The sequence below is a fragment of the Typha angustifolia genome, chromosome 6 (genome assembly GCF_048772165.1).
Source record: "Typha angustifolia cultivar Huaian chromosome 6, ASM4877216v1, whole genome shotgun sequence".
Classification (NCBI taxonomy): domain Eukaryota; kingdom Viridiplantae; phylum Streptophyta; class Magnoliopsida; order Poales; family Typhaceae; genus Typha; species Typha angustifolia.
Genome location: NC_133244.1, coordinates 9,981,971 through 10,004,300, shown reverse-complemented (window position 1 = coordinate 10,004,300; position 22,330 = coordinate 9,981,971). Strand labels below are relative to the sequence as shown.

The 22,330-nt window shown below is 40.0% G+C and overlaps 5 protein-coding genes across 6 annotated transcripts; 2 read left to right on the top strand and 3 right to left on the bottom strand.

The window, feature by feature from the left end:
- Positions 1-429: 429 nt before the first annotated feature.
- Positions 430-4,567, top strand: LOC140761173 (glucose-6-phosphate/phosphate translocator 2, chloroplastic-like). The gene is made up of 5 exons (XM_073098390.1): positions 430-1,434; positions 1,524-1,749; positions 2,480-2,702; positions 3,109-3,322; positions 4,244-4,567. Exons 1-5 carry the CDS (start codon positions 937-939, stop codon positions 4,253-4,255), a joined length of 1,173 nt encoding a protein of 390 aa, XP_072954491.1. The 5' UTR covers positions 430-936; the 3' UTR covers positions 4,256-4,567.
- Positions 4,568-4,949: 382 nt separating this feature from the next.
- LOC140760988 (tryptophan synthase beta chain 1) lies at positions 4,950-8,273 on the bottom strand. The gene is made up of 5 exons (XM_073098132.1): positions 7,889-8,273; positions 6,784-7,140; positions 6,179-6,621; positions 5,995-6,089; positions 4,950-5,264 (listed from the first exon to the last, which is right to left on the bottom strand). The coding sequence occupies exons 1-5, from the start codon at positions 8,228-8,230 to the stop codon at positions 5,089-5,091; spliced, it is 1,413 nt and encodes a 470-aa protein (XP_072954233.1). The 5' UTR covers positions 8,231-8,273; the 3' UTR covers positions 4,950-5,088.
- Positions 8,274-11,042: 2,769 nt separating this feature from the next.
- LOC140760989 (probable glycosyltransferase At5g20260) lies at positions 11,043-13,091 on the top strand. The gene is made up of 4 exons (XM_073098133.1): positions 11,043-11,270; positions 11,365-11,516; positions 11,605-11,959; positions 12,205-13,091. Exons 1-4 carry the CDS (start codon positions 11,058-11,060, stop codon positions 12,868-12,870), a joined length of 1,386 nt encoding a protein of 461 aa, XP_072954234.1. The 5' UTR covers positions 11,043-11,057; the 3' UTR covers positions 12,871-13,091.
- A 1,077-nt stretch (positions 13,092-14,168) lies between these two features.
- LOC140760987 (cytochrome P450 77A3) lies at positions 14,169-16,226 on the bottom strand. Its single transcript, XM_073098131.1, has one exon. It carries the CDS (start codon positions 16,036-16,038, stop codon positions 14,503-14,505), a length of 1,536 nt encoding a protein of 511 aa, XP_072954232.1. The 5' UTR covers positions 16,039-16,226; the 3' UTR covers positions 14,169-14,502.
- Positions 16,227-16,879: 653 nt separating this feature from the next.
- On the bottom strand, positions 16,880-21,848 carry LOC140761053 (glutamate receptor 3.7). Of its 2 annotated transcripts, none has more exons than XM_073098230.1 (6): positions 21,285-21,848; positions 19,278-20,617; positions 18,909-19,186; positions 18,136-18,167; positions 17,623-18,029; positions 16,880-17,446 (listed from the first exon to the last, which is right to left on the bottom strand). In XM_073098230.1, exons 1-6 carry the CDS (start codon positions 21,523-21,525, stop codon positions 17,018-17,020), a joined length of 2,727 nt encoding a protein of 908 aa, XP_072954331.1. In that variant the 5' UTR covers positions 21,526-21,848; the 3' UTR covers positions 16,880-17,017. The 2 variants fall into 2 exon arrangements, with proteins under 2 accessions (XP_072954331.1, XP_072954333.1); XM_073098232.1 differs by having other exon boundaries at positions 21,277-21,417.
- Positions 21,849-22,330: the final 482 nt, after the last annotated feature.

Below are 22,330 nucleotides of genomic sequence, written 5' to 3'. Positions count from 1 at the left end.
TGCTTTGATGGTAGGCCTCCTCTTCAACAGTAGTTTAAATAGGCCCAATGGGCTTTTAGGTATTATAGGATTTCATATTTACTTATATTATCTGATAATATAAGTACAAAATTAAGAAAAATGTTATACGTAGCACCAGTCAACGAGAAATTATTAGGTGAAACTTCTCATAAAAAATATCTTGACTTTAAATTCTTTTCACCCTATTTCTTTTCTATTTCAGCAACGGTGTTTATTCTATCATAGAGCGAATTATATTTAATTAATATTACAACTACTTTATTGCAAGTGGGGTCATTGTTGACATGCTAGGCGGCTTAAGAGGTCCGTCCATGATCCGTGTCAAATGTCTCATAAGGGTCATTCCAGGTATAAATCTTCTGGAAATTAGGTGTATTCCTGGAATATTCTCCTACCAAACTAAACTATTCCCTCTCTTTTCCCTCCGCTGACCAACTAACACCACCTTTCCCCTTCCCATTTCCCTTCTCTTCTCCCGGGAATCTCTCTCTCTCTCTTCCGTCCCGAGATCTCCGATCCTTTCATAGATTTCGAGAAACTAGGGTTTTAACTACCTGCCCATAGGGTTTGAAACCACGGATCACTACTTGTCTTCTCCAAAACCATTCTCTTTTTTGGTCTTCGATCAAAGAAGCGAACTTGGTTGCTTTTTGGCGTTGTTCTCCACGCCTTGGTAACAAAACTCGTGGAAAGGCGTCGTCTTTATAGTGGTTGGTCAGGGTTTAAGGCGGAGGAAGGAGTAGGTGGAAGCTTTTTGAGTTACCAACCCTTCTCCTCCTTGTTATCATCGCCGTTTGACAGAGAAAAAGCTCGGTCGAATTGACCCATCTCGTCTTCTCCGTCTCTTGGAACCCTACAATCGTTTCTTTTGACTTTAATACAGCAAACTCTATTATTCCGAATCTTGAAGCAAGCATGATCTCCTCCGTGAAGCACTCGTCCGCCGCCTTCGGCGTCAGCGATCTCCTCCGATCCAACTCGCGATCTCCCAGACCTCAATTTGCAATCCTCTCATCGATCTCCGATCGTAAGAACCCTAGTTTGTCTCTATCTTCTCGTAAGTCTCTGCATCTATCCACCCCTGAGGGCTTCGGCCTTCGTTCTCGAGATGGGTTCTTCCGCTGCAAGGCGTACGAGGCAGAAAAGTCAGACAACGCGGAGATTTCTCTGCCGGAGGCGAAGCCTTCCGCCGCTGCTCAGAAGGTAAAGATTGGGATATATTTTGCAACATGGTGGGCTCTCAACGTTGTGTTCAATATCTATAACAAGAAGGTACTCAACGCCTTTCCTTACCCCTGGCTCACCTCCACCCTCTCCCTCGCAACGGGATCCCTCATGATGATAATCTCCTGGGCCACCCGGATCGCCGAGACCCCGAAGACGGACTTTGACTTCTGGAAGGCGCTCGCTCCGGTGAGGAAAATATCCAATTTTTAGTTGGAATTAAGCAGTTCTATGACTGTTTTGTAGGATTTAGATGTTGACTTTGATTTGGTGGTAAGGTGGCGGTGGCGCATACCATCGGGCATGTGGCGGCGACTGTCAGCATGTCGAAGGTGGCAGTGTCGTTCACGCACATAATTAAGAGTGGGGAGCCGGCGTTCAGCGTATTGGTATCACGATTTCTGTTGGGGGAGACGTTTCCTGTGCCGGTTTATCTATCGCTTTTGCCGATCATTGGTGGTTGTGCTCTTGCAGCAGTGACCGAGCTCAATTTCAACATGATTGGTAAGAAGGGAGGATCATATGTAGAAGTATTTGGGCAAAGTCGATGCTTTTATCTAGTGCTTTTCTTGCTTATTATAGTTCATGGCTAATATTTGTGGCATAATCAGAAATTCTTCTTAAGTTGGCCATTGCAATTTTCCACAAGTTCACAAAACAAGTTAAATATTGGACTTGCTAGATAAACTAAAATACAAGTGAAAGGGTATTCTAGCTAAGTATTTTGTCTTCCCAGAAGTCCAACCAACAATAAAAAGGATGGTAGTTTGGTTGGCAAACTTGGTCAATGTCAAGTTATATACAGTGTAATAATGTTGCTGTGTTTTGTGAAATTCTGGTTTCTCCTTGAGAATCAACTTTTTTTTGGAGGAAAATAAAAAACCAGAATGAAATAGGTAACAATATTGCTGTATTTTGTGAAATTCTGGTATCTTCTTGAGAAGCAACTTTTTTGGGAGGAAAATAGAAAACCCGAATGAACTAGGCAGTTTGATATTGGTATCTTCAAACTTACAAAAGAAACATTGTATAATTCCTATTGCGTTAAAATTCTGTCTCTTGTTTTTCCTTTTTATTCTTTTCCTTGAGATTTGGTCAAACGTTGTTTTCTCTTAACTCTCAACCACTTGTTGTTTTATGATTTGTCAAGGGTAAGTGCCAAGTTAGGTGTATTCCAAGATTCCAAGAGAGATTTGTGGTTTATGTGCTAGTTTCTGTTCTGTCTTGATTCCAGGTTTCATGGGTGCAATGATATCAAACCTTGCATTTGTTTTCCGGAATATCTTCTCAAAGAAAGGGATGAAAGGAAAGTCTGTCAATGGAATGAACTACTATGCCTGCCTTTCAATATTGTCTCTATTGATACTTACTCCTTTCGCAATTGCAATTGAGGGTCCCAAGATGTGGGCTGCTGGTTGGGAAGCTGCACTTTCACAGATTGGTCCCCATTTCATCTGGTAAGCACTTTCCTTTCTTGCAAAATCCATGTGGTCAGTAGGAAAGTAATTCAAGCACTTTTTATATTGTTGCCTTAGTCGAACAAGGAACTATATCATGTCAATAGACTATAATTGGAAGGGTAAAATTGCCCGATGGTAACATTTCAAATATTTCTACTGCCTTCTGTTCATGTTTATCATCATCAGATGCGGTCAGTTATATTTTAAAAAGGTCCTAACAAATGACATTACTGGCTAATGTATAATTTACTTCAGTTTTGATATGATAGTTGCTTCTTTTGGATTATGGTGAATACCTTAACATAAGCTATTTTGGACTTGCAATTTGGTAGAATTGATTATCCAGCTGCATTCTCTTTTATCAAAATTTATTATTGGTGATGGAATTTTTACGAAATGGTAGGTGGGTAGCTGCCCAGAGTGTCTTCTACCACTTGTATAACCAGGTATCCTACATGTCGTTGGATGAAATCTCTCCCTTGACGTTTAGCATTGGTAACACCATGAAGCGGATATCTGTCATTGTTTCTTCTATCATAATCTTCCACACACCTGTCCAACCCATCAATGCACTTGGAGCTGCCATCGCCATCTTTGGGACTTTTCTCTACTCCCAGGTAATTTCATGTTCTTGAATACTGCTCTCTTATAGAATGGCTGTTTATAAGCTGACCGAAAAACCGTTGGACTAGAAACAAGTCACGATATTCTTGTCTGTTAGTGCTGGGTCTTGTACATGAGTTTGGGTAGCCCAATATACACAAAATCTATAAATCATACACAAGCTTGTCAGGATGCATCTTTGTGCTGATTTTGTGTTCATTCTAATATCACGAGGAAAATAAGTTAGAGATATCTATACAGAGGTACTTCTTTGGCTCATCGTCCCCAAGTAGCTGGGACAAAAGTCTGGTTTTAGCTGTTGTATCACAAAGTAGAACAATATTAATAAGAGACCATGAGAAAATATATCATGCTTAAGCCTTTTTATAGTTAATTATCAAATGAATTCCAACTCTAATACAATAACAACTACTGTAAATTTCAAGAGCAACTTTATGAGGAAAAATAGGAAAAATTTGATATCTTTTGCTTGATTGTCTTTATCAATGATTGGGAGTGAATAAACCTAAATCAGCATAATGTTATATTTAGTTTTTGAGTATTACAAGATAAACATTTAACCGTTAATATTGTCTCCCAACATGTATGAGATAGTAATTTGTGTCTCCCCGGTCCCTTCTGAATTCCTTGTCATTGGTTCCACATGGAACTTTGTAGCAAAACGAAATGTCTTTAGTAACCAGCAAATTGCTTGCTCTTCTAGATGCACTATTTCTTAGATGGTTTTGTACAAGAGATTTGGTGGGAAGGACAAATTATTCCTAGGGTACCTGCTAATGATTCAGATATTGTATCTCGGGATTGATATTTTTATGCAAAACTTAACCTTGAATACAAGAACTTGGACTTGAGATTTTGATTTCCTGCAGAGATACTGGGGGAAAATACTGACAATATTTGTAAACAATATGCAGGCAAAGCAATAAGTTCGATATAATCAGAGTATCTGCAAGATAAAAAGCGCAAGTGGTTCAGACAGAAGCAGCATGTAATAGATATAGGATATTCAAGAGTCGTAAGTTGAATATAGAATAATGTTTGGTGTTTTCCTGGAGTACTTGGTATGATTTCACACGCGAACTTCATATGTTATTTTTCTTTCCTCTTTTTTCTTTCTGCGAGATATGGCACAAACTGTATAAGAGCTGCAATCGAGTATTGTTCTTCTTAATAATTGGTGGGGAATTGTTTTACTTTTTGTTTTTGAGGAAATTATAAAGTGGATGGCTATGCTTGGATGACTGGTTTCATGTTTTTATCAACAGAGCTTAGTTAGGATAAGATGTAGATAGCTTTATCCTTTTAAAGGACATGTCTGAATGGTTCAGATCCTCGCATGCTTGACATGGCTAATATGCACCAACCATTTCAACTTTTTTTTCCATGCTTTCCACTATGAAGTTTGATCAATTTTTTCATATTGCCTTCTGTATGAGGACAGAAGACATTTTTTGCCAAAAGCATTCTGCAGTGACAGTTGATCATCTCTTCTTCCCTCAAAAAGGAACTTTTAACAATAAATCCTTCCACCATTTTGAATCAATATTCTTCCTATCTACATTAGAACTTTTAGGACCAAGCAATTTCTAGTTTTACTTAAACTGCTAATGAGCCAAAGGAGAGCAAAAGAATGACATCAGTTGTGTTTATTTCTCATTGCACTTCAAACAAAGTGCCCATACAACAATTTAACAGAGAAAATTTTGATACTCCTTTCTTCCTGCTGAACAACACAGGCCCTATTAGTTCAGGACTCTGTTTAGAGTTGAAGGTGCTTTATAGCTGTTTGAACATCCTTATCACCTCTGCCACTGCAGTTCAACACAACCTTCGTCCCATCCGGTAGAGTTGGGCAAAGAACTTCGAGGTAGGCCAATGCGTGTGAAGTTTCCAGTGCGGGGATGATGCCCTCCAACCGAGAAAGACGCTTGAAAGCTGAGCATGAAATAAGAAGTTAAGAAAAGTTACAGTGATGAGATCAAAATTGGAAAAGACATTCATATGACCAGAGTGGTAGACAAAGAAATCAATTTGAATATGAAATAACAAGTCATCTAAAAGTATTGCAACAAATATACATTGTTTCCAGCCTAGGAGTATTCTAAAAGATTCTCAAGATCCATTTTCATTGTTCCTACACCCATTAGTATCAAAATAAACATACATACTTGCGTCACATATGCATCTGAGATCAAGACTAAAGGACACAACCAATGGTACTCATATAGCATTTGAAAGTCATCATTCTCCTAACCTGTCCTAAAATATGTAAGGCCTAAAATAGTAAAAACTTTTCAATGTACTGCGTGTTGTAATGCATTCCAAGAACTTTCCAACTAGCTTCTATATGAGCACAATAAAATTAGACTTATCCATTAGAAGATATGAGATCGTTCTTCACTCCAACAGAGCACCCCTTCCTTCTCTAGCTATATGACTGTTGAGTCATGTCTTATACAACCGTAGTAGAGAGGAAATAGAACTGATATTTCAAGTAGTTCTCTTCATTGTTAAGATCTATATAGAGCATTTATTTATAAATTGCAAATCAACAAAAAGATCAAGTTAAATAGAAGCAATAAGATATTCTTATTTTGAGATTACATATGAATGAACTGGCAAATCAGGAATCAAAAACAAAAAGGGAAGATAGTTGCTATCTAACCTTCCAGGGCCTCCTGATCAGTGACGCTGTAATATTCAGCACGCCCAATGTCCTTCAGATAACTATGCTCCGGTCCAACACCAGGGTAGTCCAAGCTATTGTAGCAAACAACAGATCATCAAACTATACTATGTCAAGAAAAACTATCATGAAGAGTCAACTATTAGAGAATCATATAACTAACCCAGCACTTATGGAATGAGGTTCAATGATTTGTCCATCATCATCCTGCAGTAAATAACTCATTGCCCCATGCAGAACCCCTACTTCTCCTTTTGTCAAGGTTGCAGCATGCCTGCCACTATCAAGACCATATCCAGCAGCCTCAACTCCAATCAACTTAACATCTAAATCATCAACAAATTCGTGAAAGAGGCCCATAGCATTTGAACCCCCACCTACGCAGGCAACCAGCACATCAGGTTTACCGCCCCATTTATCCATTGCCTGTTTTCGAGTCTCTTTGCCAATGACTGCATGAAATTCTCTAACCATCATTGGATAAGGATGTGGACCTGCAACAGACCCTAAAATGTAATGTGTCGACTCAACATTTGTCACCCAGTCCCTTATAGCCTCTGATGTGGCATCCTTCAATGTTGCAGTTCCAGAATGTACAGCTCTTACCTGCTTACAAGTCAATGCAAAACACATTTGTAAAACATAGAACTGCATGATGAAAAAAGCAGCAAGTGAAAAGAGTCGAAAGAGAATATGTGTGAACATGCAGTAAAGATCTCGTAGCTGAGAGTATGCATATCCACAGAATAAACAATAGATCCTACAAACCTCTGCTCCGAGAAGCCTCATCCTGAAAACATTCAGGGCTTGCCTCTCCATATCTTGAGCACCCATATAGATGATACATTGCAGACCAAATCGAGCACATACTGTTGCAGTGGCAACACCGTGCTGACCAGCTCCTGTCTCAGCTATAATGCGCTTCTTTCCCAGCCTCTTTGCAAGTAAAGCTTGTGCTACTGCATTGTTGATTTTATGGGCACCAGTGTGGTTAAGATCTTCCCTTTTCAGGTAGATATGTGGCCCCCCACCGTCAGCATGTTTGTAGTGATCTGTCAGACGTTCAGCAAAGTAAAGAGGGCTCTCACGGCCAACATAGTCTCTAAGAATCCCAGCCAATTCTTCCTGCCACGTAGGAAATTTTAAAAAAGAAACATGCTAAGGAAAATCTGTATCCACTAGCTACATCAAGGAAGGAGAAGAGCTTGAAACAATAAACCAAAGAGGAGTGGAATAAAAATCTAATAGCAAATCGAAGACTAAAAGAGGTTATATATCAGAACATTAGAATCCAAAAGAAAAACTGCTAGAAATTGTAGTATTTAGTTCTCCCTTGCTGATTTGCATAGCATAATGCTAATTGAAGCTGCTAAAAACCAAAAAGTTTGGATTCTGCCATAGTTCATGAGACAGAAGCAAATTGCAATTCAATTATTCATAGAGTGAACCAACAGCACAAATTCAACTAGTGAAGTGGTACAAAAATTTGAACTTTTTACAGTGTAAAGAGAAGCTAAAACACAATGCTGGTACAATTGCCTAACCAATACGAACCTGCCAACAAAATGGGTAAGGCGTCCGATCCTAAAGCATTTTGCCCGCAAGAAAATCAGGCATTTAAAAAGAAATAGTTTCTTAAATTCCTTTTGGGGAAAAGTAATCCAAGGCTTAGGCAACTAACACAAAGGAAGATAAAGTTATTAAATAGGAGAAACACCCGTTTATAATGGACTCTGTGTTACGCCAGATTACAAAGAAAAATAGATTAGCAAGCGGAAAAACAAACATGAAAACTTTGACTAATCAAAAAGCTAAAAATCGGAACTTTAATCATTGGATAGAAATACCAAGCTCGAAAAATCAACAAGATGACCTGAAACTCTGCGTCCTTGGAGAGAGACCAGAACGCATCCTCGAGCTCGGTGAGTGCGTGCATCAGGGTCTCGGGCACATACTTCCCGCCGAACTTTCCAAACCGGCCGAAGGAGTCCGGCCTCTGGGAGGCGGACGATGGCCGTACTCCGTACTCCGCCGACGCATCGGCACCGACGGGCTCCCGCGTAAGGGTGCAGGACACGGAAAACGGCGACCTCATCGCGGAGGCGACCCGACGCGGCCACGAGAGATTTGCGGGGACCCGAAGGCCGAGGAATGAGGAGGAAGTCTTCGAGAGGGAGGGAAAGTTAGGATTAGGGTTTCTGAGGATGGACGCCATGGGAGAGTCATGACCATCGACTTGGCTGTATCTATAGACGCTAATCTTTCTAATTTGTGGCGAAGTTTTCGTCAAACACCCTATATATAATATTGCAATAATACAGGACACTACGTGCAAAGTTTAACTTTGGTAAAATTTCCATTTAACAATGAATTTTCGGTTCAAATAATATTGCATTCGTACAGGACGCTAAATGCAAATTTCTTTATTTTTTGTGAAATTTTTATTTAACATCCTTCTATATATATGTGAATTCTTGGTTCAATAATTTTTCATAAATACGGGACGCTAAATGTAAATTTCTTAATTTTAATTCAAGTTCTCTTTTAAAACCTTATATATATATATGTATATATATGAAATTTTAGTTCAACTAATATTGGATAAATACAGGGTGCCCGCTGCAGATTTCTTGAAGTTTTCTTCTATCTCCCTATGTATAAGTGAATTTCGGTTCAATAATATTGCACAAATACGGGGTTCTAAATAAAAATTTCTTTCATTTTGGTAAATATTTTATTTAACACCCTATGTATAATTGAATTTCAGTTCGATAATATTGCATAAATACAGGGTTCTGAAGGCAAATATCTTCAATTTTAATAGAACTTTTCACTTGAAACCCTGTATACATGTGATTTTTCGGTTCAAATATATTGCATAAATATAGGGTGTTAACTGCAAATTTCTTTAATCTTGGTCAAGTTTTCATTTAACACCTTATCTAAGTGAATTTTTTATTTAAATAATATTGCATCAATAAAGGACGCTAGATGCAAATTCTCAGATTTTTTTTGTGAACTTTTCAATTAACACCCTGTACATAAGTGAATTTTCGGTTTGAATAAATACGCGGCGCTACATGCAAAATTCTCTGATTTTAGTAAGGTTGTCATTTAACACCCTGTATAAAAGCTATTCAAATCACATTAATATAAATACGGTGCTAAATGCAAATGTTTCTATTTCTTTCCCGCAGCTTTAATCCGTTTCCCTCATTCCCTCTCTTCTCACTCTCAAAACGTCAAAGTAAGCCCTTCTATCACGCATAGATCTTACTAAGATCCTGTTTAAATCCTCTGCGAGCGGTAATTCTCTCGGCATAGGTTGATCTATTACTGCGAAACCCTTAACCATTTGATTCCGTATCGATTTTGCTATTAGTAGAGTCGGTAAGGTAGAACTTTCCATCTACCTTTACTCTTGTCTTCGATTCTTTGAACAAATATTATTCGGTTTCTACTTTTGTTACTTATTTGCATAGGGATAAGGGAAAAGTTAGAAACTTTCCATTATGCTTGCGTTGGAATACTTTTGTTTCTTTTAGTTTTATCATACGGTGGTTTTGACTTTTGGGTTTCATTCGGTTGAGTAAAGACAGGAGGATAAGTCCTAGGCCTGTTCCGAGGAGAGAGGATGCTATCCAGATGCGTCTTTTGCTCCGAACCAGATATTGCATACTGCAGATATAATGATTAGGTTATCGCAGTAAATGAAAGCTATCCAGAGGCTTCCTTACTATCAAGTTCTTTTGGTTATGCCAATCTTTTGAAGATTACGAAATGTATTAGTGTTGTTCAACTATGGCTGTTGGTAAATGCTTTGATCCACCACAACAAGATCATGTTAATAATGCTTGCTGAAGTTCTTGTCTATATAGGTTCCTCTACAATTCATTTACTCTTCTCTTAATGACCTTTGGTTGAAAAACTGTCATATGTTGTTTTCTAAACTAAAAGAAATACTGTTGGCTTGAAAGTTGCTCTCTATACTAGTTCTTCTATAATTCTCACCTGTGCTTTGTTCATAATAATTAATAACAGCATGCATCATATCTTTAACTCCTATTTTCTCTTATCTGATGTTTTTATTGCTTAAAGTCACATTTTTGACACATGACTTCCTTGCACAATATAATATATTATGATGTTATATATAAATATATTTCTAATGTGGCCTTTGCAGGCTTGTTTTGAAGGAAACCCATTTAAAATTGTTCCAGGATTCTTTCTACAAGCATGTAATTGTGATATTTTAATCGACTATTTTCTGTTTGTGGATACACCTTCTCTTACATAAAAGTGAATTATTCATGTTGAACTGGTTTACTGAACTTGTAGATGTGGTAGACTGTCAAAGGATGTGATAAAATGATTATAATATTTCCAAAATTACTCTATAATTATTAAACTTGTGCTTTCTTCATGGGCCCTCCCAAACTTCTTTTTTTAACACATCTAATACACTTTAAAATTTTAATACGAGATTACACTTGAACGAACTCTTAAAATCTAAATCGTTTTATGATTCAATAACTTAGTGTTAAGCAAATTACTAAACATAAGTCATCAAATCAAGCAACTCATATTCTACACTTCATTGGGTGATTTTTAAATTGTTAGACAGCAACAAAACTCAGATAGTATTAGCGGTCTTATTTGCTTTGAGTTTAAGAATCTCATCTGAACTGAATTAGGGATCTCTAAACTAGTTCCAAACATCTTTTTATATTTTTTTTAATATATAATTAAATTTTACTTTTGAAAAAATTAAGATTAAAAAAAGAGATTAACTAATGGAGTTAAAAAAAAAAGGCTTAGTCTCAAACTAAATAAGCATAGAAACTCGGAGCTACGAGCTGTGCATGTGGCTTTGGAATCTACGCACCTGGCTTTCAGTGCATGTGGATTAGTGTGCTAATTCGTGGCGTCTACGCTGGGTTATCACCGAGGCTGGCTTTCCTGGGGATCTGAAAACCTTAGTGGAGTTCAACAAATTAGCGCATACTCTCCAGAACAAAATTAATCTGCATGGGCTTCTCAGCATGACTTGTAGTAATGCCTACCTTCTACCTCTCTCTGCTCTTCTTCTCCTCCTCCTCCTCCTCGTCACCTTCGCCATCTTCGATCACCGCCGCGGTTTTGCCGAATTCCATGACAACCTTACCGTCAACAACAATACCCATCAACCTCTTTTTGCAGTGTCATCATCATCGTTGTCGTCGCCGTTGAAAGATAAGACGCATAGCCTTCATAATGTAAGTGTAATTAGTTTAACAGTGACATAACTTATATCCTATCTATTACTACATCTAGCATTGATATATACATCTATATATATATGATCATCAGGCAGATCATACAGGAGGACATATAGAGGAGGGACTGGGAAAAGCACGAAGGTCCATTAGACGTGCTATCCTTTCACACAATTACACTTCTAACAAAGAAGAAAAATTTATCCCGAGAGGCGTAGTTTATCGCAATGCTTATGCCTTTCATCAGTTAAGTAATAAAAACAATATTAGTTTAGATTAAACTGTTAATCTATTTGGGCCTCTGATTAATTCTTATACACAAATAATTCAACAGGAGCTATATTGAGATGGAGAAAAGATTCAAAGTGTGGATATATAAAGAAGGAGAGCCACCCATATTTCATGGAGGTCCAGCTTCTAACATATATGCCATTGAAGGCCACGTCATCAGTGAGATAGAGGATGACAAGAACCCATTCATGGCTCGCCACCCTGACGAAGCTCACGTCTTCTTCCTCCCTTTCAGCGTTGCCAACATAGTGAGATACATATATCGGCGCGGGATGATCGATTACTGGGGGCCTCAACGGCGTTTGGTCGCCGACTACGTCGACGTCGTAGCGAAGAAGTATCCTTACTGGAATCGGAGCCTCGGAGCTGATCATTTCATGGTCTCCTGCCATGATTGGGTACTACTTTTCATTTTAACTCTATGATTAAGCCTATAAAGAACCTTTTGTTTTTTGTTTTTGTTTTTTCTCTTCTCATAGGTATCATATTAAAATTATTGGTAAAAAGAAGGTTCGAATTACAAGCAAATTAAATACATTTCTCGCAACAGTATTACATTATAGACCCCAGATTTTCAACATATTTCAGATCTAGCCCTGCATGCATGCATCCTGAATACTAATATAGGTATACAACATTCCAGGCTCCATATCTCTCATGTGCCAACCCCGAGCTCTGCAAGAACTCCATCCGAGTAATATGCAATGCCAACATCTCCGAAGGATTCAAGCTCGGCAAGGACGTCACACTCCCCGAGGTATACGTTCGAAACCAGCGGCTTTCGGGCCACGCCGCCGCCGTTTCTCCCCCCGCCGAGAGATCCATCCTCGCGTTTTTCGCAGGCGGCTCGCATGGCTACATCAGGGAGATCCTTCTCCGGCATTGGCAAGGCAAAGACGAGGACGTTAAGGTGAATCAGTACCTACCAAGAGGACTCGATTATAACGACTTCATGAGCAAATCCAAGTACTGCTTGTGCCCCAGCGGCTACGAGGTTGCGAGCCCGAGGATCGTCGAATCGATCACCGCGGGATGCGTGCCAGTGATCATATCCGTCAACTACTCGCTCCCCTTCAGTGATGTGCTTGACTGGAGCAAGTTCTCAGTTACGATACCAGTGGAGAAGATCCCCGAGATCAAGAACATACTGCAAGGGATTTCGCCGCGCCGCTACGAGATATTGCAGGCCAGGGTGGTTCAAGTCCGACGGCATTTCGTGCTCAACCGGCCGTCGGAGAGGTTCGACGTTATCCGCATGGTGCTGCACTCCATATGGTTGAGGAGGCTCAATCTGAGGCTCTCCTATTGATCTTAATTAATGCACGTTGACTTCCTAATAAGAATACCATAAAGTGTATTTCCTCGTAAACCTAAACTTCTTTTACTATAATCAAAATGAAATGGAGTCCATCGATCATTGAATGCTTCAGATATAGAGTTAACTATTGAGGGTTATTTAATGATGGGGAAGCGATCGCGTTGGCTACATCTGCATCAAGGTAGCTTTGAGATGTAAATGGCTTATCCCCACATCCCATTTTATTTCATATGATATGTTTCAAAATATGCATCTCAAACTAATCCTATCCTACTTTTGTATTGCCAGTTAATGACTACATCCGTTTAGAGAGAAGACAACAATACCTATGCAAAAAGAACAAAGTGACTAACCTCACTATTTCTATCTCTGTAGTGATGTTTTTTAAGTGATTGAGTTGGATCCAGGTCATCACCAGTATATTTAGGTGAAGGTAATTCAAGTAAATGCTAGATCTAGATCCATGTACAAGTACAACTACGTCCATTTGAATCCGGACCACTTTATAACTTGCACCAGATCGTCTCCATGTGACTGACTGTCTTCTCGCAGTAAATTCATATAGATCAACCAACTACCAGCTCTAATGCCATCAGACCTCATATATGTACTTGGCAGCTGGTGATTGGGTGCAAAACGTATTGAGATATTTTAACTCTTTTTTTTCTCAAATATATCTCCTGGATGATTTCATTTCGTTTCCATTTTTACTGATAGTTGTCATCAATCACTGTGCTTTTGTTTACTCCTCTGTCCCCAGTAGGGACAGACTTCAGAGAATCCGATGTCTATTAAAGGATGAGGCAGGGGAAGGTTACGTTTTGATATATAATAAAGACATAAATATTTATGAATATGTCGAGAAAAAGATAAACATACAAATACAGAGAGAAAGAGGTAGGTTGAGAGATTTAATGGCTACTTAATAGTAGGCAAGTGTCTCTCCATTGATTGCATTTTCAAAGCTTGTAGCCAGCTAGAGCCGTCGTTAATGGAAGTGGATATCGCTGTGGTACGTACAAAGACCCACGAGGTTATAATAAATGCTCTTAAACTCAATTATCCCGCCAAGCATGCCAGGATGTAACTCATGCATGCGTCCACTTTCAGTCAACGATCTGGTCAATCTCCACTCGGGCATGCACCAAACAAAGTATATACCATGATCTCCGCCATAGGGCCACAGTGATAGAGCGTAAATTTATTTCTATTTCAAAAATATTAACTATGTATCATCTTTAGATAATGATTAAATACGAAAAAGGTTAATTACATTGATCAAAGGAAAACATACACACACACACACACACACATATATATATATAGCTAATTCTTAAGTACAAATTTATCTTGACAAGATAAACATTATATAAGCAGTAGTTGTCCATACAATAATTTTCTCCAGTAGTTCAAGGACACTATTAAACAACATTACACAATATAGAGATGAGATGACAACAGGAAGAATCACACCGATCTATGAAATATAAATTAAGCATAAGTAAACAATATGTAGTGGGCACGTACTAGCTCTTCATGCGCGCATGCGAATTAAAATTAATATGCAAATATATAGATACTAGCTAACTATCAATTTAGTATGCAATCAACTAAATTTGTTCATTATTCCTTTCCCTCCCTCTCTACGATGGCCGCCCTGAGCGGCTCCTTCATGATGACGGTGAACGCGAAGGTCTCGGTGGGGTCGGGCTTCTCCCCGGGAACGGCCGTCCACCGAAACTCCCTCAACATCGTAGCCAACATGAGCTGCACGTGCAGCATCCCGAGGGCGTTCGCCGGGCAGATCCGCCTCCCGGCCCCGAACGGCATCATGCGCACGCCGCGTGTCCCCGTCACGTCGGTCTCCCACCCTTCCCCGCCTTCCAAGAACCTCTCCGGCCGCCACTCCTCCGGATCGCTCCACGTGCTCGGGTTTTCCGATAGCCACGCCGTGTAGAACTCCACACTCGCATTCGCCGGTATCCGGTAACCCCCTAGCTCCGTCTCCTTGATCGGCGCGTGCGATAGCACGAAGTGACTAGGCGGGTGCCGCCGCAGAGTCTCCTTTGCTACCGCCGACAAGAACTGCATCTTCTCCACATCTGCTTCTGTTATTGTCTTCGCCCGAGTAATCCCGACGATCTCCTTGTACAACCTCTCCTGCGCCGCTTGGTTGAGGATTAGATGCAGCATCGCCCACTCGAGCGCGGTCGCGCTAGTGTCGGTGCCGGCGCTCATCACCTCGGAGCACAAAGTAACGAGCTCTTCTTCGCCGAGCCGGCCACGGCCGGCGGGGTCCAGCTCAAATAGCGAGTCGATGTACGCCTCGCCGACTGGGCTGACCATGGTAGTCTCTAAGTTGGAGCACTTGTTGCCGCCGCTCTCGACGAACTCTCGCCTCGCTCGCACCAACGGCAGCAAGCAATCGAGCTGCCTTTTTCTCAACTTCCTCGCTTCGCTTAGCTGCCCGCGGAAGAGCGGGGTGAGCACCGGAAGGAAGTCGGCCAGTTTCGGCAAGCTCATCATCATGACGAGCTTTAGTACTTCTTCGATCTCCCGGACGTGGGATTCGGGGATCTTGGCGCCGAAGCAGATGCAGATCAGGATGCTGCAGATGGCGAGGCGGCAGTTGCTCATTACTTGGATCGCGCCGGTGGACTTGAATTCTTGGCGGAGGCGGGAAAGGTGGTTGGAGATGGCCCAGTGGCGGATCCATGAGAACTGCTTGACTCGCGCAGGGGTGGTGATCTCGGTGACGAAGTTGCGGCGAAGGGAGCGCCAAAGCGGGCCGTAGACGGCGGAGTTGACTGTGCACTTCCCGACGCTGAAGAGGAGGCGGGTGGGGGAGTCGGCAGGGCGGCTGGCGAAGAGCGGGCCTTTCTGAATCAACGCCTCATGGATGAGATCGGCGTCCGTGACGATGATGAGCGTGCGCTGGCCCATGCGGAGGGTGAAGATGGGGCCGTAACGGAGGCGGAGGTCGCGGGCCACGTACATGAACGGGCGCCGCTGGAGGATCACTTGGAAGAGGTTGCCCACGACTGGCCACCCCGGAGGCCCCGGGGGAAGTCCGTCATTGCTCGCTTTCGAGCAGCGGCGCCACCAGAGTCCGACGAATATGACGGCGGAGGCGAGGAAGAGGAGGTCGCTGAGGTCCATTAGTAGCTAGCAACACTACGGATAATAAGCTCTAGTATCAATAGATGATATGTGAGGGGAAATGAGGTGGTGGAGTGGTATATAAATTCATACAAAGGAGGGGACGGTTGGGGAGAAGTGAATGACGTCTAGTTGGGGCCAGTAGAATGGAGTGAATGCTTATAATTAAGAGTTTGTGAGGAATGTCAGGAGAGAGAGAGAGAGAGAGAGAGAGAGAGAGAGAGAGAGAGAGAGAGAGAGAGAGAGAGAGAGCTACAGAGAAGAATGGGCTTTGAAAACCACAGGCTACCCATTTGGTGGAGGTATACAGAGGAGGAATGGTTTTGTAAGAGCAGGGTGAGGATTCTCTGCATCCCTAGTTTGTAGGAATATCCTGCATTGGAAACCTGCTAGAAAACAATTGGCTGATGAATTATGTGGTGTAGTTAAACTAGTAGTTTGACTTTGACAGGATGCAGCCAGGACTGGGCCGACTGGCTGTATTCCTTCATCTGAGCAGGCAGTTGCTCTGAGGCCTTCCTTTTTAATGAGGCCTGGAATTGTTTATCTGGTGGGCAGGGGGAGAGGTGGAGTGGTTGGCACTTGGCCAAGAGTGAATGATGCCGGTAAATATTAACTCTGACCAAAGTGAAATCTAAAATGGCTACTAATAAATAGCTATCTGAGGTTGGTCAAGTTGCATCCTTTGCTTTTCAATCAGAAAATGGATGACTAACCATCAAAACATTATTATGTTTCAAACAAAATAGCCACCGTAATACTGCCTGTGGACATCTGTTAAAATCAAGAATATGTTCGTGTTATGATGTGCTTAGTCGTTAAGTAGGTAGAAACTGATGTATGTTACGCAAGACCAAGACAAACAATATGTTGTACAGCAGTTACTTGACAGAGGTTCCATATGCACGATTACATCTGAGGGAACCCAGAATGATTCCCTCCTTTATGTTCTACATAACAAAGTAACAGATAGAAAGTATTAAGTAGTATTCTGAGGCTGAGGGGTTCTCTCTTGACGTTTAAACATGCTCTTTATTGCTTCTTCTTTCTCGTCGATGAACTCAAAGAAGCTATATATGGCACGAGACCTCTGCGATAGCTCCGCAGATGATGCAGGGTCAGCAGATGATGCAGAGTCTCTGTATCTCCTACTATAACGCTTAAATTGGCGGATCGACCTTAGAAGAAATATGATAAGCGAAAGAACAGTGGCAATCCCACAAACAAGATATAATCCCGAAAAACTGCTAAAATGAAGCCGCTCGGCCTCAGAATCATGGCTTATCAGTGCAGCACAGTTTGTTTTGCAAAACCACTTCTTGTGAATCATTTGAAGGTCTCCATTCTCAGAAAGCTCTAAGATAGCTCTTGACATGTCAATCACAAGTTGAGAATCTCTTTTAAATGCCTGTGATCATGTTCCACGAAGATAGTATTAGTCATGAGTAATGAAATAAAAAGTGTAGTGCCAGAAAAGCGCTTAAAGTGCCCAAGGAGATCTTAGATATATCATGAATGCCATCCAAGGACAAGTCCATAAACATTAAGAAAACAGATGTGCTTGATTTGAAATTATTCACTTACAAATCCCCATCCACTCCTGGTAAAAGGCTGCCCGATGATGCCAAAGCCACTTGTTTTTGACAGAAAAAGTTCAATATAAGGAAGCTCATCAACAACTGCTGCTACGCCTCCATTTTTCGGTCCATGGTTTAATGCTTCTTTATAAGCTTCAGGCGATCCAAGGGAAACAAGCCTTGAAGGATGTATGTTAAGACAATCTCTAAGATAGCTTTCAGCAAAAGATCCAACTTGATATCCAATAGGCTCATTACTTGCTATCAGACTATCAATTCCTTTGATTGGAGATGACAATTGTTGAACAGTAAGAAATGAAGTCAAGCTTGCAGTGTAACTTGAGGTAATAACCATCAGCAGAAATAGCCACACCATCATGACAAATCGACCAAGTGTGCTCAAAGTATCTTCTTCTGAAACAACAAAATTATGTTATTACACATAAGATGTCAACTTTTATTAGGTCCTATCCAGATCACCTATAGAGAATTAAGAATTATATGTAGTAAGCTCACTTACGTTGCGACTGGAAGAGCGTCGAGAAACTGAACCTGTTTACAAAACAGATAAATTAGATGCTTAAACTTTCAATGTAAGTAAGTTCACCTAAAATATATCTCCAAGTTAATTGAAAAGTTAGATTCTAATTTTTCTGCATAACTATATAAAATTCTTCTGGATTCTGTAACCATGCGCAACAGAATGCATTTCAGGAAAGCCATGTTCTTTCTCAGGAGTTTTTCATCTTAAGCATTTCAGGCTTATGATATAGTCATTGCATGCAGATATAGAGTTAGGTTTCACAGTGATCGAAACATATGGATGGAATATCACAACTTTCCTCCATTAAAATTGCCATCAGATGTTGTTTGATACTTTGATTTATAGGCAAGAGTAGCTCGTCTACTGCAATGCCACAGTGAAACCTGAATAGCCAAAACTTCTAATGAATTTGCCAATGCAATAACAACAACAACAGCTTTTCAATGTAATATAGACTCCACTCGATTAAATATATCTACACATTGTAATTGTTGCTTCACTGAATAACCATTTTCAAGAAAATTATTTGAAAAATAGCTAGATGTAATTTACGCAGTAACATCAAGATCATGTGCACCAGAACAGAACAGGAAAACTGATGTAACTTATATCTTCATTTTCATAAGTATCAGCAATTTGGGCACCTAGCTAGCATCAGCAACTGCAGATAAAAAGATCCTAGAGAGACACAGCTAGAGGTACTGAAGCTTCAGCAATAAGCTGAATCAATTTACCATAGGAGGACTTACAAGATCATAGTAATGCACTGTCTCTTTGGTGAGCCTCGAAAATCGCTGTTTACGCGGTGCTCAAGCATCCAAATAACCGCTCCAATTATGAAGAAGAATGCTCCAGTGACACACCACATTCCAACTGTAAAAGGTCTGAGGAAAACCCAAGCATTTGATTTTATAGTTTTAATGGGAGCCACTATGACAAGGCCAGTGGAGATATAAGGTTGAGTGAAATCTGCAATCCTGGCCCGGTTTGTAATGATGGCAATATCGCCAACAGCTGCATCAATGACCTGAAATTTCTTTGATGTGAATATCTAATGACATAGAAAATCATAAAATTAAAAACAGTATAACATATCGAGGTTGTTCGAAAGTAATTACATCTTCCGCAACCATTCTCACAAGCTCATCATAATTTGGATTGGACTGACCATCTCCAAAAGGCACAAATTGATATGGAACCTGATATGGAATTAATTTAATCATAGCATTGAACACATCAATGCAATATCCATTAACTGAATGATCCCCTTTTCCTACTTTCACAAATTCAGTATAACTGGCTCTATAAGGAACTCCAATCCTGAGAGGCCTTTCACTGTTTGCAACCACCCAACCACGTGGTGTTTCAGTCTTCCCACTAGGCCAAGTAATACTGCCCAGTCCTTGATGCATAATGAGATCCCCCTGTTTGTTACCATACAAGGTTTCAGGCAAAGAAACAGAGAGGCCTGTATTATTATGCCAGTATCCGACTGTATGGATTGCAGAACCATTAACGTTAATGATTTCATAAGTGCCATTGACAAGATTTCTATCACTATCAAATTGGATTGGGCCAGATAAGCCACTAAATTTTGAAAGCAGCAACTTCTTGAGTAGCAGGGTTCCGCCATCAAAGGTGCGGAGTTTTTGGAGTTTTATCTTTCCTTTCAGAGCATGAAGCATATTGCTAGAAGAAAACGATACATTTCCAGACTCGATAAGGAAATTTTCAATTGCATGGGCAATTGCCCAGACAGTGTCATATGCATAAAAGCCATAAGCATTTACTTTAGAGTTTATTGGTCCCTTTCTCTGTAAGTATCTCCATCTAGCCATAAAAGCAACTTTCCTTTCAGAGTCTGGAATGTGCTGGCGTAAACCAACAAGTCCTTGAACATAACTCAATGAATTAAGATTTACTGATTCTAATGTATCTAGAGCAGTAGAAAGCCAACTTGTTGCCAGCCAAACGTAATCATCAGTCATCATTTGAAGATGTTGAGCAACAGAGAGTATCTTAAGGCCAGAGTCTGGGTTAACATGTACAACATAAACTCGTGGACCAATCAATTTGGATTCTTGCAGCAAGTTCAAGATGCTATCCTCAGTAGCTCCAACTGGTAAACCGATTTTATAGACCTTTGACATTTTCGTTGCGAGCTCATCATCTAGTGAATTAATTCCATTCCTTCCATAGTCATCATCCACAAAAATTGCAATGACTTGTCTCCATCCATAATAATAAATTAAATCTGCCATAGCAGCCATCTGGGAAGAATCACTAGGTGTCATGCGGAGGAAGAAGGGAAATTCAAGAGAAGAGAGAGTTGGATCGGTGGCTGCAAAGGATATAAGTGGTACTTGAAGACCATTGGCAATGGATGAGATCATGCGAGCTATTGTCGAAGATTGTGGCCCAATAATGGCAACTGCGTTATCCTCGAAAGCTCTCCATGCTGGACAAAGAAAGAAATTAGCAATTAGCATCATGCATCAGTGCATACAATAACCCCATAAGGGAAAAATAAATCATCTCTTAATCTAGATGACGTATATGATTCCCTGCAGTAACAAGATGGAAGTTAACAAGAATAGTAAAACAATCAAGAGTTATATACAACTCCAGTGCAGCTCGCATTTGTTTCTGTTTTTTCTCCATAAATAGAAAGAAATTCTTAATCTTGCAAAAAATACTACAGAAATCCGATTGCCTTTTACTGCAGCGTCAATTAAGGGATCTCTTTATGTATCAATATTCCAATAGTACTGATTTCAATTTGCTTTCAACAAGATATCGTTCGTAAAACCTTTTCTTCTATTGATCTTTCCAGGCTATGACCTGTAGTTAAAATCTATTAATTTGGGGGTTTTACTACGAAAACTTCTGATTCCAGCAGTTGAAAATAGCTTAGGCTTAATCGGATTAACAGTATCTTACTGCTTTTTCAACAAATTACTGGACACCCGACCACAGGCATAAAGGATCTTTCCTGGAAATGTTGGTAAGAGAACTACTTCCACAACGAAATTTCCTTGGAAAGTTTCCATTTTTCGAGAACCAGAACCCCAAAGGATTGGAGAAATAAAACAACTTTAAGCAAGAAGACGTTCTTACATGCTTACCTCCAATGGATCCAAGAAAAGCGCTGCAATTAGAGTCATGCATAAGCAGGTTCAGTTGGGTTCCTGCAAGAACGGTCGTATCTGCATTGATATCATCAACCGCAGCTTCGATCGCAACCTTGGCGACTCCACCGATGAGCGAATCATAAGTTAGAACAGCGCCGATGTTAACCACGGCAGGCCTTTCACAGTGGATGAGACCATTAAAACACAGAAGCACGAGAACAAACAAAGGAGCCATTACAGAGGACCATAACAGAAACCGATCACTAAATCCAAGAAACCCAACTCAAATCTGCTGCTCCTTTTGCCGTGTAATGTGAATTCATGATCAGAATCGAACTCAGTCCCAAACTGAAAGAATGTACAAAAGCCCGACGATCTCACACCAAGTTGGATGTCTCTTTCATGCAAAAAAAGTTGGGTAGAAGACTAGAACATCATCTCCTTTAGGAGCAAGCATCATAAAAAGCTTGCCACTTTGTATGGATGCGAGAAGAGAGTAGAGTACTCTAGTACATGACTGGATTTTTTTTTTCTCAGTTCACTAGCGCGAACATACCGAGTCATTTAGGTTTCATCGAACCTTTTAACTAATATCACACTATCAAATCATTAATCGAATCAAATTATTAAACCAATTCACTAAATCACTAAATTATTTTTTATAATATTATTTAGATCGAAAGTAAATATTAATTTTATTAAAATTAGTTAGCAGTATACATAGGAAATGTTAAGTCATCACTTCCAACAAATTACTTTTATCTTAAAAAATATCTCCATATTTCTGATTATACTACTCATTTCCATTTTGTTTTCTAACGTATATATACCCCTCTAAATAATTTTATTCGCTTGTATGCTCTTCTAAATTTTATGTTTACTGTATGAAAAGTAGAGGGTTTAAAGGGTTATTTATGTAATATATATATATATATATATATATATATATAGCTACTTTGTATTCTTCTTTCTATATAAACGTGCTTTCCTGGTGATTTGTTTGCCAAAAATTAAAGAGGAAAGAGACAGAATAAATTAAA

Excerpts from the sequence above, each read along its gene's own strand:
- LOC140761173 (XM_073098390.1), top strand. The coding sequence starts at position 937 with ATGATCTCCTCCGTGAAGCACTCGTCCGCCGCCTTCGGCGTCAGCGAT. Across the intron at positions 1,435-1,523 it reads TCTGGAAGGCGCTCGCTCCG|GTGGCGGTGGCGCATACCAT; the intron begins GTGAGGAAAATA and ends TTTGGTGGTAAG. Across the intron at positions 2,703-3,108 it reads ATTGGTCCCCATTTCATCTG|GTGGGTAGCTGCCCAGAGTG; the intron begins GTAAGCACTTTC and ends ACGAAATGGTAG.
- LOC140760988 (XM_073098132.1), bottom strand. The coding sequence starts at position 8,230 with ATGGCGTCCATCCTCAGAAACCCTAATCCTAACTTTCCCTCCCTCTCG. Across the intron at positions 7,141-7,888 it reads CCAAGGACGCAGAGTTTCAG|GAAGAATTGGCTGGGATTCT; the intron begins GTCATCTTGTTG and ends CCTACGTGGCAG. Across the intron at positions 5,265-5,994 it reads TGATCAGGAGGCCCTGGAAG|CTTTCAAGCGTCTTTCTCGG; the intron begins GTTAGATAGCAA and ends TTTCATGCTCAG.
- LOC140760989 (XM_073098133.1), top strand. The coding sequence starts at position 11,058 with ATGACTTGTAGTAATGCCTACCTTCTACCTCTCTCTGCTCTTCTTCTC. Across the intron at positions 11,271-11,364 it reads AGACGCATAGCCTTCATAAT|GCAGATCATACAGGAGGACA; the intron begins GTAAGTGTAATT and ends TATGATCATCAG. Across the intron at positions 11,960-12,204 it reads TGGTCTCCTGCCATGATTGG|GCTCCATATCTCTCATGTGC; the intron begins GTACTACTTTTC and ends ACAACATTCCAG.
- LOC140760987 (XM_073098131.1), bottom strand. The coding sequence starts at position 16,038 with ATGGACCTCAGCGACCTCCTCTTCCTCGCCTCCGCCGTCATATTCGTC.
- LOC140761053 (XM_073098230.1), bottom strand. The coding sequence starts at position 21,525 with ATGGCTCCTTTGTTTGTTCTCGTGCTTCTGTGTTTTAATGGTCTCATC. Across the intron at positions 20,618-21,284 it reads TTTTCTTGGATCCATTGGAG|CATGGAGAGCTTTCGAGGAT; the intron begins GTAAGCATGTAA and ends TTCTTTGTCCAG. Across the intron at positions 19,187-19,277 it reads TGAGAATGGTTGCGGAAGAT|GTCATTGATGCAGCTGTTGG; the intron begins GTAATTACTTTC and ends AAGAAATTTCAG.